Source organism: Lacerta agilis, chromosome 1 (assembly GCF_009819535.1).
Source record: "Lacerta agilis isolate rLacAgi1 chromosome 1, rLacAgi1.pri, whole genome shotgun sequence".
Classification (NCBI taxonomy): domain Eukaryota; kingdom Metazoa; phylum Chordata; class Lepidosauria; order Squamata; family Lacertidae; genus Lacerta; species Lacerta agilis.
In genome coordinates, this window is record NC_046312.1 from 73729103 (window position 1) to 73742684 (window position 13582).

General features: G+C 49.2%; 1 protein-coding gene across 1 annotated transcript in view; it reads right to left on the bottom strand.

Moving 5' to 3' along the window:
* The window catches only part of LOC117038798 (mucin-5B-like), a 61525-nt gene that overhangs the window by 19952 nt on the left and 27991 nt on the right, over nt 1-13582 (bottom strand). The window contains exons 25-30 of the mRNA XM_033136114.1: nt 12998-13154; nt 12232-12360; nt 11672-11816; nt 9846-9889; nt 9569-9757; nt 524-8776 (exon numbers count right to left, since the gene is read on the bottom strand). Of these exons, the coding sequence (XP_032992005.1) occupies nt 524-8776; nt 9569-9757; nt 9846-9889; nt 11672-11816; nt 12232-12360; nt 12998-13154 (8917 nt within the window). The remainder of the gene's footprint in view (nt 1-523; nt 8777-9568; nt 9758-9845; nt 9890-11671; nt 11817-12231; nt 12361-12997; nt 13155-13582) is intronic.

Below are 13582 nucleotides of genomic sequence, written 5' to 3' on the forward strand. Positions count from 1 at the left end.
TAAAGCAGTTGTTACGTACTGTTGAAGACATACTGCTGGAAATGGATGCTGAACACTGTAGATACTGAAGACTTCAGTGTACACTTCCAAAGCACCAACTGAAGCATAACAATTCAGAATTCCAACTGAGCTCAGCCGGACTTACATGTATCTTTGGGGTTGGAGAATTTAACTCCTCCAGTCCAAAGGTGCTGTGAATAAAATTCCAAATATCTAGCCAGAGAGCTATCTACTACTTGAAATAGCATTGAAAACATCTTTGAAAAATGCACACTGAGATCTAGGCAAACATTTTTGATAAGTTGCTAGCTGATAGACACTAGGTCTCGTAATTGGGATACCAATTTTTGAAAAGGGTGGTATATGAAATAAGATCTCGAAGCCCTCATTAATATGAAACAATTTGCTAACATTTGGCATGACACCTGGAAGTGAGTAACATTTAATAAATTTAACTGTTGGAATATTTACCAAAGGTAACAATATTTTCATACCAGAATATGCAGATTCATTCTGTAATTACCTGTCGTAACAACGACCAAAGGCTTAGTGGAAAATGGCACTCTGGTAGGGACAGTTGCTGTTTCTACAGTGATCCCAGGAGTGGATATCGTCGACATAGGTTTGGTAACGTGGGTAGATGGAAGTGATGTGGTTGAAATGGTGGAAGCCACTCCAGAAGTGATGGAAGGTGTGCTAACGGAGCCAGGAGTTGAGAGAGGGGTGGTGGAAATGAGAGTTGAAGGGGTGGTGGTTGTTGGCTTTCCTGTGGTTACTCCTGGAGTTGTGGAAACAAGGGTGGTGCTTTGGGTGGTGGTAAATACAATGGGAGGTGGCGTAGAACCCGTGGAGGATGCCGGAGTTGTACTTTTGCCAGCTGTGCTGCCAGGTGTTTCTGTGGTGGTGGTAGCTGGTGTGCTCAGTGGTGTTGTGCTAGGATAGCAGGGCTTGTATTCACAGCACTGGTATCTAACCTGGAAGTTATAACACATCTTATCTGTTTGCTTTGAATTTTCGCACAAGAGTCCAACATGGAGGTTACATTGCACTTCCTGACCAAGCAGATACAGGCTGACATCAGGGTGATTTTCAGCTCTGCATTCAATGTCTTGTGGATGTTTGCAAACATTTCCTCCAGCTTTTCGGATGGTCTCAAAATTCTCAATATCGCCATCATCTGGACTGCTGGTAGGACGGTGCAAATCATACCAAGAGGTCCAATTACACTTTGGGAGGCACACAGTTGAGGTACTTTCTAGCGTAGTGGTAACAAGGGGAGCCAGGGTGGTTGTTGTGGTCAGCAGGCCTGGAGGGGTTTGTTCAGTGGTCCCGGTGGTGGGTATTGTTGAGGAAGGTTTGGAAACAGGAGTGGACTGGAGTGTTGTGGCTGTCACAGTGGGGACCACTCCAGTGGAGACGGCTGCTGTGCTGACTGAGCCTGGTGTTGTGAGAGGGAGGGTGGAAAGCGGCGTTGAGTGGGTGGTGGTTGGCTTTCCTGTAGATACCCCTGGTGTTGTTGAAACAAGGGTGGTGCTTTCGGTGGTGGTGAATACAACGGGAGGTAGCGTAGAGCCCGTGGAGGTTGCTGGAGCTGTGCTCTTGCCCGCCGTGCTGCCTGGTGCTTCTGTGGTTGTTGGCTTTCCTGTGGTTACTCCTGGTGTTGTTGAAACAAGGGTGGTGCTTTCGGTGGTGGTGTGGACAACGGGAGGTGGTGTAGAGCCTGTGGAAGTTGCTGGAGCCGTGCTCTTGCCCACCGTGCTACCTGGGGCTTCTGTGGTGGTGGCACTTGTTGTGACCAGTGGCGTTGGCGTAGTTTCACAGTGCTTGTAGTCGCAACACAGTGCTCTCATCTCATAGTCGTAACAGATCTTGTACTTCCCTCTCTGTTTGGCATTCTCGCAAAGGAGTCCAGTGTTGGTATCGCACAGGATGTCCTGTCCAAGTTCAGATGCGCTGAGGTCTGGGTAGTCCACTGCTCTGCACTCCACCTTTTCAGGGTGCTCGCAGATGGTACCCCCCGATGCCTGGATGCTCTTAATGTCCTCGTGATCGCCATCCCCGGGGTCGGAGCTTGGAGTGTGAAAACTGAACCAAGAGGTCCACTGGCATTTGGGTTGGCAACCGGTAGTGGTGCTTCCTGGCGTAGTGGTAACAAGGGGAGCCAGGGTGGTTGTTGTGGTCAGCAGGCCTGGAGGGGTTTGTTCAGTGGTCCCGGTGGTGGGTATTGTTGAGGAAGGTTTGGAAACAGGAGTGGACTGGAGTGTTGTGGCTGTCACAGTGGGGACCACTCCAGTGGAGACGGCTGCTGTGCTGACTGAGCCTGGTGTTGTGAGAGGGAGGGTGGAAAGCGGCGTTGAGTGGGTGGTGGTTGGCTTTCCTGTAGATACCCCTGGTGTTGTTGAAACAAGGGTGGTGCTTTCGGTGGTGGTGAATACAACGGGAGGTAGCGTAGAGCCCGTGGAGGTTGCTGGAGCTGTGCTCTTGCCCGCCGTGCTGCCTGGTGCTTCTGTGGTTGTTGGCTTTCCTGTGGTTACTCCTGGTGTTGTTGAAACAAGGGTGGTGCTTTCGGTGGTGGTGTGGACAACGGGAGGTGGTGTAGAGCCTGTGGAAGTTGCTGGAGCCGTGCTCTTGCCCACCGTGCTACCTGGGGCTTCTGTGGTGGTGGCACTTGTTGTGACCAGTGGCGTTGGCGTAGTTTCACAGTGCTTGTAGTCGCAACACAGTGCTCTCATCTCATAGTCGTAACAGATCTTGTACTTCCCTCTCTGTTTGGCATTCTCGCAAAGGAGTCCAGTGTTGGTATCGCACAGGATGTCCTGTCCAAGTTCAGATGCGCTGAGGTCTGGGTAGTCCACTGCTCTGCACTCCACCTTTTCAGGGTGCTCGCAGATGGTACCCCCCGATGCCTGGATGCTCTTAATGTCCTCGTGATCGCCATCCCCGGGGTCGGAGCTTGGAGTGTGAAAACTGAACCAAGAGGTCCACTGGCATTTGGGTTGGCAACCGGTAGTGGTGCTTCCTGGCGTAGTGGTAACAAGGGGAGCCAGGGTGGTTGTTGTGGTCAGCAGGCCTGGAGGGGTTTGTTCAGTGGTCCCGGTGGTGGGTATTGTTGAGGAAGGTTTGGAAACAGGAGTGGACTGGAGTGTTGTGGCTGTCACAGTGGGGACCACTCCAGTGGAGACGGCTGCTGTGCTGACTGAGCCTGGTGTTGTGAGAGGGAGGGTGGAAAGCGGCGTTGAGTGGGTGGTGGTTGGCTTTCCTGTAGATACCCCTGGTGTTGTTGAAACAAGGGTGGTGCTTTCGGTGGTGGTGAATACAACGGGAGGTAGCGTAGAGCCCGTGGAGGTTGCTGGAGCTGTGCTCTTGCCCGCCGTGCTGCCTGGTGCTTCTGTGGTTGTTGGCTTTCCTGTGGTTACTCCTGGTGTTGTTGAAACAAGGGTGGTGCTTTCGGTGGTGGTGTGGACAACGGGAGGTGGTGTAGAGCCTGTGGAAGTTGCTGGAGCCGTGCTCTTGCCCACCGTGCTACCTGGGGCTTCTGTGGTGGTGGCACTTGTTGTGACCAGTGGCGTTGGCGTAGTTTCACAGTGCTTGTAGTCGCAACACAGTGCTCTCATCTCATAGTCGTAACAGATCTTGTACTTCCCTCTCTGTTTGGCATTCTCGCAAAGGAGTCCAGTGTTGGTATCGCACAGGATGTCCTGTCCAAGTTCAGATGCGCTGAGGTCTGGGTAGTCCACTGCTCTGCACTCCACCTTTTCAGGGTGCTCGCAGATGGTACCCCCCGATGCCTGGATGCTCTTAATGTCCTCGTGATCGCCATCCCCGGGGTCGGAGCTTGGAGTGTGAAAACTGAACCAAGAGGTCCACTGGCATTTGGGTTGGCAACCGGTAGTGGTGCTTCCTGGCGTAGTGGTAACAAGGGGAGCCAGGGTGGTTGTTGTGGTCAGCAGGCCTGGAGGGGTTTGTTCAGTGGTCCCGGTGGTGGGTATTGTTGAGGAAGGTTTGGAAACAGGAGTGGACTGGAGTGTTGTGGCTGTCACAGTGGGGACCACTCCAGTGGAGACGGCTGCTGTGCTGACTGAGCCTGGTGTTGTGAGAGGGAGGGTGGAAAGCGGCGTTGAGTGGGTGGTGGTTGGCTTTCCTGTAGATACCCCTGGTGTTGTTGAAACAAGGGTGGTGCTTTCGGTGGTGGTGAATACAACGGGAGGTAGCGTAGAGCCCGTGGAGGTTGCTGGAGCTGTGCTCTTGCCCGCCGTGCTGCCTGGTGCTTCTGTGGTTGTTGGCTTTCCTGTGGTTACTCCTGGTGTTGTTGAAACAAGGGTGGTGCTTTCGGTGGTGGTGTGGACAACGGGAGGTGGTGTAGAGCCTGTGGAAGTTGCTGGAGCCGTGCTCTTGCCCACCGTGCTACCTGGGGCTTCTGTGGTGGTGGCACTTGTTGTGACCAGTGGCGTTGGCGTAGTTTCACAGTGCTTGTAGTCGCAACACAGTGCTCTCATCTCATAGTCGTAACAGATCTTGTACTTCCCTCTCTGTTTGGCATTCTCGCAAAGGAGTCCAGTGTTGGTATCGCACAGGATGTCCTGTCCAAGTTCAGATGCGCTGAGGTCTGGGTAGTCCACTGCTCTGCACTCCACCTTTTCAGGGTGCTCGCAGATGGTACCCCCCGATGCCTGGATGCTCTTAATGTCCTCGTGATCGCCATCCCCGGGGTCGGAGCTTGGAGTGTGAAAACTGAACCAAGAGGTCCACTGGCATTTGGGTTGGCAACCGGTAGTGGTGCTTCCTGGCGTAGTGGTAACAAGGGGAGCCAGGGTGGTTGTTGTGGTCAGCAGGCCTGGAGGGGTTTGTTCAGTGGTCCCGGTGGTGGGTATTGTTGAGGAAGGTTTGGAAACAGGAGTGGACTGGAGTGTTGTGGCTGTCACAGTGGGGACCACTCCAGTGGAGACGGCTGCTGTGCTGACTGAGCCTGGTGTTGTGAGAGGGAGGGTGGAAAGCGGCGTTGAGTGGGTGGTGGTTGGCTTTCCTGTAGATACCCCTGGTGTTGTTGAAACAAGGGTGGTGCTTTCGGTGGTGGTGAATACAACGGGAGGTAGCGTAGAGCCCGTGGAGGTTGCTGGAGCTGTGCTCTTGCCCGCCGTGCTGCCTGGTGCTTCTGTGGTTGTTGGCTTTCCTGTGGTTACTCCTGGTGTTGTTGAAACAAGGGTGGTGCTTTCGGTGGTGGTGTGGACAACGGGAGGTGGTGTAGAGCCTGTGGAAGTTGCTGGAGCCGTGCTCTTGCCCACCGTGCTACCTGGGGCTTCTGTGGTGGTGGCACTTGTTGTGACCAGTGGCGTTGGCGTAGTTTCACAGTGCTTGTAGTCGCAACACAGTGCTCTCATCTCATAGTCGTAACAGATCTTGTACTTCCCTCTCTGTTTGGCATTCTCGCAAAGGAGTCCAGTGTTGGTATCGCACAGGATGTCCTGTCCAAGTTCAGATGCGCTGAGGTCTGGGTAGTCCACTGCTCTGCACTCCACCTTTTCAGGGTGCTCGCAGATGGTACCCCCCGATGCCTGGATGCTCTTAATGTCCTCGTGATCGCCATCCCCGGGGTCGGAGCTTGGAGTGTGAAAACTGAACCAAGAGGTCCACTGGCATTTGGGTTGGCAACCGGTAGTGGTGCTTCCTGGCGTAGTGGTAACAAGGGGAGCCAGGGTGGTTGTTGTGGTCAGCAGGCCTGGAGGGGTTTGTTCAGTGGTCCCGGTGGTGGGTATTGTTGAGGAAGGTTTGGAAACAGGAGTGGACTGGAGTGTTGTGGCTGTCACAGTGGGGACCACTCCAGTGGAGACGGCTGCTGTGCTGACTGAGCCTGGTGTTGTGAGAGGGAGGGTGGAAAGCGGCGTTGAGTGGGTGGTGGTTGGCTTTCCTGTAGATACCCCTGGTGTTGTTGAAACAAGGGTGGTGCTTTCGGTGGTGGTGAATACAACGGGAGGTAGCGTAGAGCCCGTGGAGGTTGCTGGAGCTGTGCTCTTGCCCGCCGTGCTGCCTGGTGCTTCTGTGGTTGTTGGCTTTCCTGTGGTTACTCCTGGTGTTGTTGAAACAAGGGTGGTGCTTTCGGTGGTGGTGTGGACAACGGGAGGTGGTGTAGAGCCTGTGGAAGTTGCTGGAGCCGTGCTCTTGCCCACCGTGCTACCTGGGGCTTCTGTGGTGGTGGCACTTGTTGTGACCAGTGGCGTTGGCGTAGTTTCACAGTGCTTGTAGTCGCAACACAGTGCTCTCATCTCATAGTCGTAACAGATCTTGTACTTCCCTCTCTGTTTGGCATTCTCGCAAAGGAGTCCAGTGTTGGTATCGCACAGGATGTCCTGTCCAAGTTCAGATGCGCTGAGGTCTGGGTAGTCCACTGCTCTGCACTCCACCTTTTCAGGGTGCTCGCAGATGGTACCCCCCGATGCCTGGATGCTCTTAATGTCCTCGTGATCGCCATCCCCGGGGTCGGAGCTTGGAGTGTGAAAACTGAACCAAGAGGTCCACTGGCATTTGGGTTGGCAACCGGTAGTGGTGCTTCCTGGCGTAGTGGTAACAAGGGGAGCCAGGGTGGTTGTTGTGGTCAGCAGGCCTGGAGGGGTTTGTTCAGTGGTCCCGGTGGTGGGTATTGTTGAGGAAGGTTTGGAAACAGGAGTGGACTGGAGTGTTGTGGCTGTCACAGTGGGGACCACTCCAGTGGAGACGGCTGCTGTGCTGACTGAGCCTGGTGTTGTGAGAGGGAGGGTGGAAAGCGGCGTTGAGTGGGTGGTGGTTGGCTTTCCTGTAGATACCCCTGGTGTTGTTGAAACAAGGGTGGTGCTTTCGGTGGTGGTGAATACAACGGGAGGTAGCGTAGAGCCCGTGGAGGTTGCTGGAGCTGTGCTCTTGCCCGCCGTGCTGCCTGGTGCTTCTGTGGTTGTTGGCTTTCCTGTGGTTACTCCTGGTGTTGTTGAAACAAGGGTGGTGCTTTCGGTGGTGGTGTGGACAACGGGAGGTGGTGTAGAGCCTGTGGAAGTTGCTGGAGCCGTGCTCTTGCCCACCGTGCTACCTGGGGCTTCTGTGGTGGTGGCACTTGTTGTGACCAGTGGCGTTGGCGTAGTTTCACAGTGCTTGTAGTCGCAACACAGTGCTCTCATCTCATAGTCGTAACAGATCTTGTACTTCCCTCTCTGTTTGGCATTCTCGCAAAGGAGTCCAGTGTTGGTATCGCACAGGATGTCCTGTCCAAGTTCAGATGCGCTGAGGTCTGGGTAGTCCACTGCTCTGCACTCCACCTTTTCAGGGTGCTCGCAGATGGTACCCCCCGATGCCTGGATGCTTTTAATGTCCTCGTGATCGCCATCCCCAGGGTCGGAGCTTGGAGTGTGAAAACTGAACCAAGAGGTCCACTGGCATTTGGGTTGGCAACCGGTAGTGGTGCTTCCTGGCGTAGTGGTAACAAGGGGAGCCAGGGTGGTTGTTGTGGTCAGCAGGCCTGGAGGGGTTTGTTCAGTGGTCCCGGTGGTGGGTATTGTTGAGGAAGGTTTGGAAACAGGAGTGGACTGGAGTGTTGTGGCTGTCACAGTGGGGACCACTCCAGTGGAGACGGCTGCTGTGCTGACTGAGCCTGGTGTTGTGAGAGGGAGGGTGGAAAGCGGCGTTGAGTGGGTGGTGGTTGGCTTTCCTGTAGATACCCCTGGTGTTGTTGAAACAAGGGTGGTGCTTTCGGTGGTGGTGAATACAACGGGAGGTAGCGTAGAGCCCGTGGAGGTTGCTGGAGCTGTGCTCTTGCCCGCCGTGCTGCCTGGTGCTTCTGTGGTTGTTGGCTTTCCTGTGGTTACTCCTGGTGTTGTTGAAACAAGGGTGGTGCTTTCGGTGGTGGTGTGGACAACGGGAGGTGGTGTAGAGCCTGTGGAAGTTGCTGGAGCCGTGCTCTTGCCCACCGTGCTACCTGGGGCTTCTGTGGTGGTGGCACTTGTTGTGACCAGTGGCGTTGGCGTAGTTTCACAGTGCTTGTAGTCGCAACACAGTGCTCTCATCTCATAGTCGTAACAGATCTTGTACTTCCCTCTCTGTTTGGCATTCTCGCAAAGGAGTCCAGTGTTGGTATCGCACAGGATGTCCTGTCCAAGTTCAGATGCGCTGAGGTCTGGGTAGTCCACTGCTCTGCACTCCACCTTTTCAGGGTGCTCGCAGATGGTACCCCCCGATGCCTGGATGCTCTTAATGTCCTCGTGATCGCCATCCCCGGGGTCGGAGCTTGGAGTGTGAAAACTGAACCAAGAGGTCCACTGGCATTTGGGTTGGCAACCGGTAGTGGTGCTTCCTGGCGTAGTGGTAACAAGGGGTGTCAGAGTTGTTGTTATGCCACCTGTCACTTTAGATGTAGTTCTGGATCCTGTTGTTATTTCTGGTGTTGCTGGAGTTGTTTCTGGCTTACTTGAAGTAATGGGTGTTGTTGCACCACATGGTGTGTATATACAGCATAGGAACCTGATTTCATAATTCATGCATATTGGTGGTATCTGATCCTTATTGTGGCATATCAAACCATTAGACTTGGAACACTGTACGTTTTGTCCGAGAGTCTCTATTTTTTCATTAGGAAAGCGCTGAGCTCTGCATTCTACTTCATCTGGCATTTTACATACTTTGTTTCCTCTATCTCTTATTTTCTCTGGTGTTTCATAATCCCCATTGTCTCGTCCAAATTTAGGGTAGCTGACATCATACCATTCAGTCCATTCACATGTTCTATGGACACATACTGTTGTTTGCACTGTAGTGGTTTCTGTAAGAAACAACATCATTGGTTATTTTCATCCGGTTTATTTAGTGCCTAAATCTCCCTATCTGTTATCTGCCTCCTCTTCCCTTCTCGCATGTAACCTCTCTCACAAGTTGTTTCTGTAGATGAGGCAGGGATTGGGGGGCGGGGGGAACCAGAAGAGCACATAGATGGAAGCGGATTTATCTATCTGGGGAACTGCCATGCTTGAATCGATGGAACCTTCTACTTAACTTTATGTTGATTTCCATCTTGTATATATATTTTTTAAATGATTGATGCAACATGTAACAAAAAATACGAATATGGTGTATTTGGGGATATTTTCCTATGTTATAGAAGATTTGTAAAGTTTTTCATTATCACTTCATTTTCTTTCATACCTTGTTTAGAAATACTTGCTTTTCATCATGTCACATTTACATCTAGTTTAGTTGAAATAATTGATAAAATTTATGTTATGGAGTTAGCTCAAATATCTAAATAGCGCTAAGGAGATTGCTCCATTAGTAGAAGCCCTGTTGCACTAGTGGGACTCATTTGTGCTGGCTCTGTTAACAGAAGTATTTAGTTTAATTTGTCCCTTCCTGTGGTGTTGTATGGCACCTCTGATTTTAACAGCTGACCCCAGATGTGGTGTTATTTGTGCTACTACTGCAGTGGTAGGAACTGCTTCTCTGCTCTTTGGTGTGGTGCAGTGCATGTCTACTCAGAAGTATTATTCACCGTGTTCAATGGAACTTACTCTAAGAGAAGTTTGGAAAGAATTGAAGCAAAAGATTTGGATTGAAATACCTGCTTCACTTGGTGCTGTAGTTGAAACTGTAGGTGGTATTGTGGTAGTCCCACCACATCTGAATAGTTCTCTGTGGATGGTTCCATTGACATCACAGGTTGCAGTCATGCACCAGCCCAAGCCATCTGTCGTGTTGTAGATGACATCCTTGTAGATATATGTCTTTCCTTCATAATAGCAGTAGCATGCTGAAAATTGACAGAGTAAGAATGGTCAGGTAACATCAGATGAAATACGATAAAAGGTGTCATTCATAACTCACTACATACAGCTTACCTTTGGCATCGTAGTTACACTCTATGCCTTTAGTGGTGCATGTACTGTAAGAAATGATAGGAAAATGTGAGACCCAGGAATAATAAAACTGCATTCTGCTGTTTATTTTCTACTTAGTTTGGTCTGGAAGTTAATTTCATAGTTTCCCCCCTGCCCCCTCAAGCATTCATTGAATATTTACTTTTAAAAAGATATATTATCCAATACAGTGGTACCTCTATTTGCGTTCACCTCTTCTTGCGTATCCTTTGGGATACGCATGCGGCAAACCTGGAAGTGTTTTTCTGGGTTTTGCTGCGTGCGTGCATGGAAGCGATACTTCCGGTTGCGGAAACCTCAGGATCCGACCGGACATCCAGAACAGATCCCATCTGCAACCTGAGGTACCACTGTATTACATAGATGAAAAACAGCTACTTGTAGCACCCTGCTCGTACATTAAGGACTGCTTGCATTGACCCTATCTCCCATGTTGTGCATAGCTGAAGGCAATTTATTTGAATCATTACTTTTTCAATGTACCTCCAACCTTTTTTTGCCCTCCATATACATTCGGCAACATTCATTATCTGGATTGCTAGAAATGGAAAGGAAGCCCCTTCCCACCTCAGGAACATCATGCTGCCTTCCTTATTTCAATGCTATCCTGTTGGCTTTTGGCAGGCGGAAGGGCAATTGCTGCACATGTGCCATTCCATCAATGGCCACCAGTTGTAGGGCAGCTTAGCCAGGAGAACAGGGCAGAGGAACACCTCTACCCAAACCACACATACCCCAAGCCTGGCCTAGGAAGGGTTTGAATTGCTCTGCCCACCCACTTCCAACCATGGACCATTTGACAGCTTGTTTCTTGTTCTTCATAGTTATTTTTTGCAGTGTTTGGGCCTAAGTAGGTGCTACATTTAGGGTTTATTTCTCTTTGGTTTTCTGTTTTCTACTGTAACACCAACCTCTTCTCCTACACATTACAAACTTAGTTGGTCTCTAAGGTGCTACTGGAAGGAATTTTTTTATTTTGTTTTGACATTCTATATGGGCATCGTATATGGAAAATATTGTCACTGCCAGTGCCTACTCTGGAATGAACCTCCTGCATGTGACTTTTCAGATTCATCACTATTTGTTTCATCCACAGAACAGAAAAAGAAACCCATAATACAAAGAGAAACTTGCTAAATGTAAGGTACACATGATGACTACTTCTTGTCTGTGATTTCAGCTACCACTTTCACACTGAATTGCAAATAGGAACATTCTAATAATTTTCTTGTTCTGGTTTCTGGGATTTATTGTGTACGTAAAATCTAATTTAAAATATTACTTTAACCAATTAGATTCTCAGCATATTTCATTCTAATATAGCTGTCAACTTTTTCCTTTTTTTTAAGGGAAATTCCCTTATTCCGAATAGGATTCCTAGCAAGAAAAGGGGAAAGTTGACAGCTATGGGTATATTGTGAGTATATGATAAAGGATGCAATCGGAGCAACAAGATTCATTCTAGAATCAACAAGAATTAACATCTCAGGGGGTATACAGAGAGTACAGTGGTACCTCTGGTTGCAAACGGGATCCGTTCCGGAGGTCTGGCTGAATCCCAAGGTTTTTGCAACCCGAGGAGAAGTGGTAGGCCACTTCTGCGCATGTGCGTGCGGTGGTAGACCGCTTCTGTGCATGCGTGTGTGGCGAAACACTTCCAGGTTTGCCACTTTCACAACCTGAAGTTTACGTTACCGAGGGTAACGTAACCGGAGGTGCTACTGTAATTGGAAACTAAACTCTACTATGATCATTTCTCTTAGTGTTGTCAGGCTATACATACTTACCATGACTGACATGTCTTTCTTGAGTCAAATGTTTTTCCTAGTGGATGATAGTTACCCTGATCATCATAACAGCCACACACATCAACACAAGTCATCTCATCCTCATTGAAATAAGGCCTGTCCGCTGGACAGTGTGGGTAGCAGCCTGAGACAAAGGAAGGTATGAGGGAGATAAGAGCAATATATAAAATCTGTCAAAAAGCAATTCCATTTATTTATTTATTTTTTTGGGGGGAGGGTATTTTAATTAAAATTTGTCATCTAGTCCAGTGCTGGGATCTTTCCACCAATAGCTTTTCCACATGCTTCCAAGTTTCCGTGAAAGGAAAAAGGGTGTGGTCATTTGCAGGTGTGTGGAATGAGCCCTTGATCACATCTAGGCTGGCTCATAGAATTTAAGCCTGACTGCAAGTCATTTGAAGCCCAAAAAGATGATAACACAAGGTGACCTATTTTCTGTTGATTTAGACAACCAACAACACTCCCCAAAACTTGAAACCTATTAAATGTTGTGCATAGCTGGCTTAATGAGCACTATAAGGCACCAGAAGTCTTCTTACCTTCCAAGCCAGGCAACTGATAATGGCATCTCCCACTCGGGTTTCTGCATGTCTTCATGCATGGGGCTCCACAAGGCTTGTAGTGCCATTCACATTCTCGTTCAGCATTGTAATAGTCACAGAACATTGCTAAGGCGAACCAAAAGAAAAAGGTTGAGGACCAGACATTCCAGCATGGATCTGTATTGCTGTCAATGCCATTAAAATAATTGTGGGCACTGTGACAAAGTATGCTCATGAGGCCAATACATACAGGCCAATACTGAAAATGAATGTAGTTATTTCTATTTACTGCAACATACAGTGGTACCTCGCTAGACAAATGCCTCGCTAGACGAAAAACTCTCTAGACGAAAGGCATTCGCTAACAAAAGGGAGACTCGCAAGACGAATTTCCCTATGGCCGCGACTTGCAAAACGAAAACGTTTTGTGTTTCCCCCCCCCCCCCCGTAAAGCCACACTTCCTCCAACCGTGCTTCGCAAGATGAAATTTTCCGCTATACGACAGCACTCACGGAACGAATTAATTTCGTCTTGCGAGGCACCACTGTAGTTATATCAATCATCCTGCATTAGGCAGTTGCTGATTCATTGAAGGTATTCACAGTACTGTACAATACACACACAAAAATCCAGACGTTTTCTTCAGTGTGCTGTTTATTGTCATATATATCTAATGGAAAAAATATCTTGAAGCTAGTAACTCATTTCCCCTTCACCCTCCTACCACTTCCAGTATACATTCAAGTGTGGGCCAGTACTCACGACAGAATGACGGTGTTCTCCATGATATGCACACTCCAAATTCACTACATGCTTGAGCGTACGCAGCTACAGCTGTACAGAAGCATTCACAATCTCCCCCCGTGTCACAAGCACAGGAATCAGTTACACAAGCTTCGTAATATCTCGTCGGTTCAACCTGTTAAAACATTGAAGCATCAGCTATGGGTCCTTCTGACATTTCCTAAGCTTGTTCCACGGGCGACAGTATGTTTGAGAACTTGTTGGTAATATCCCTGCCCCTGCCCCCTGGGTTTACAATTGCTTTAATAGACTGTTGGCTAGTGTGCAAAAGATCCAAAGGGCCAAACAAAATGTAAGGTCGAAATGCATCTTTTCATTTAATGTGTAAACAGTAATTATCAGCCCCTCCGTCACACCAGCTGATTCTATTTACATTAAATATTTGCATACAGTGCAACAAAAACCAAAACAAAAGGAAAGTAAGAAATTCAAAGTCAACGAGAAGTTCATATCTAAAATGTCTCTCTGTGAAAAGTGTCCTTTCAGGGAGTGCTAGTTGTATTTTTTAAAATACCCCCAAAACCTCCAGGTGAAATGGGAAGG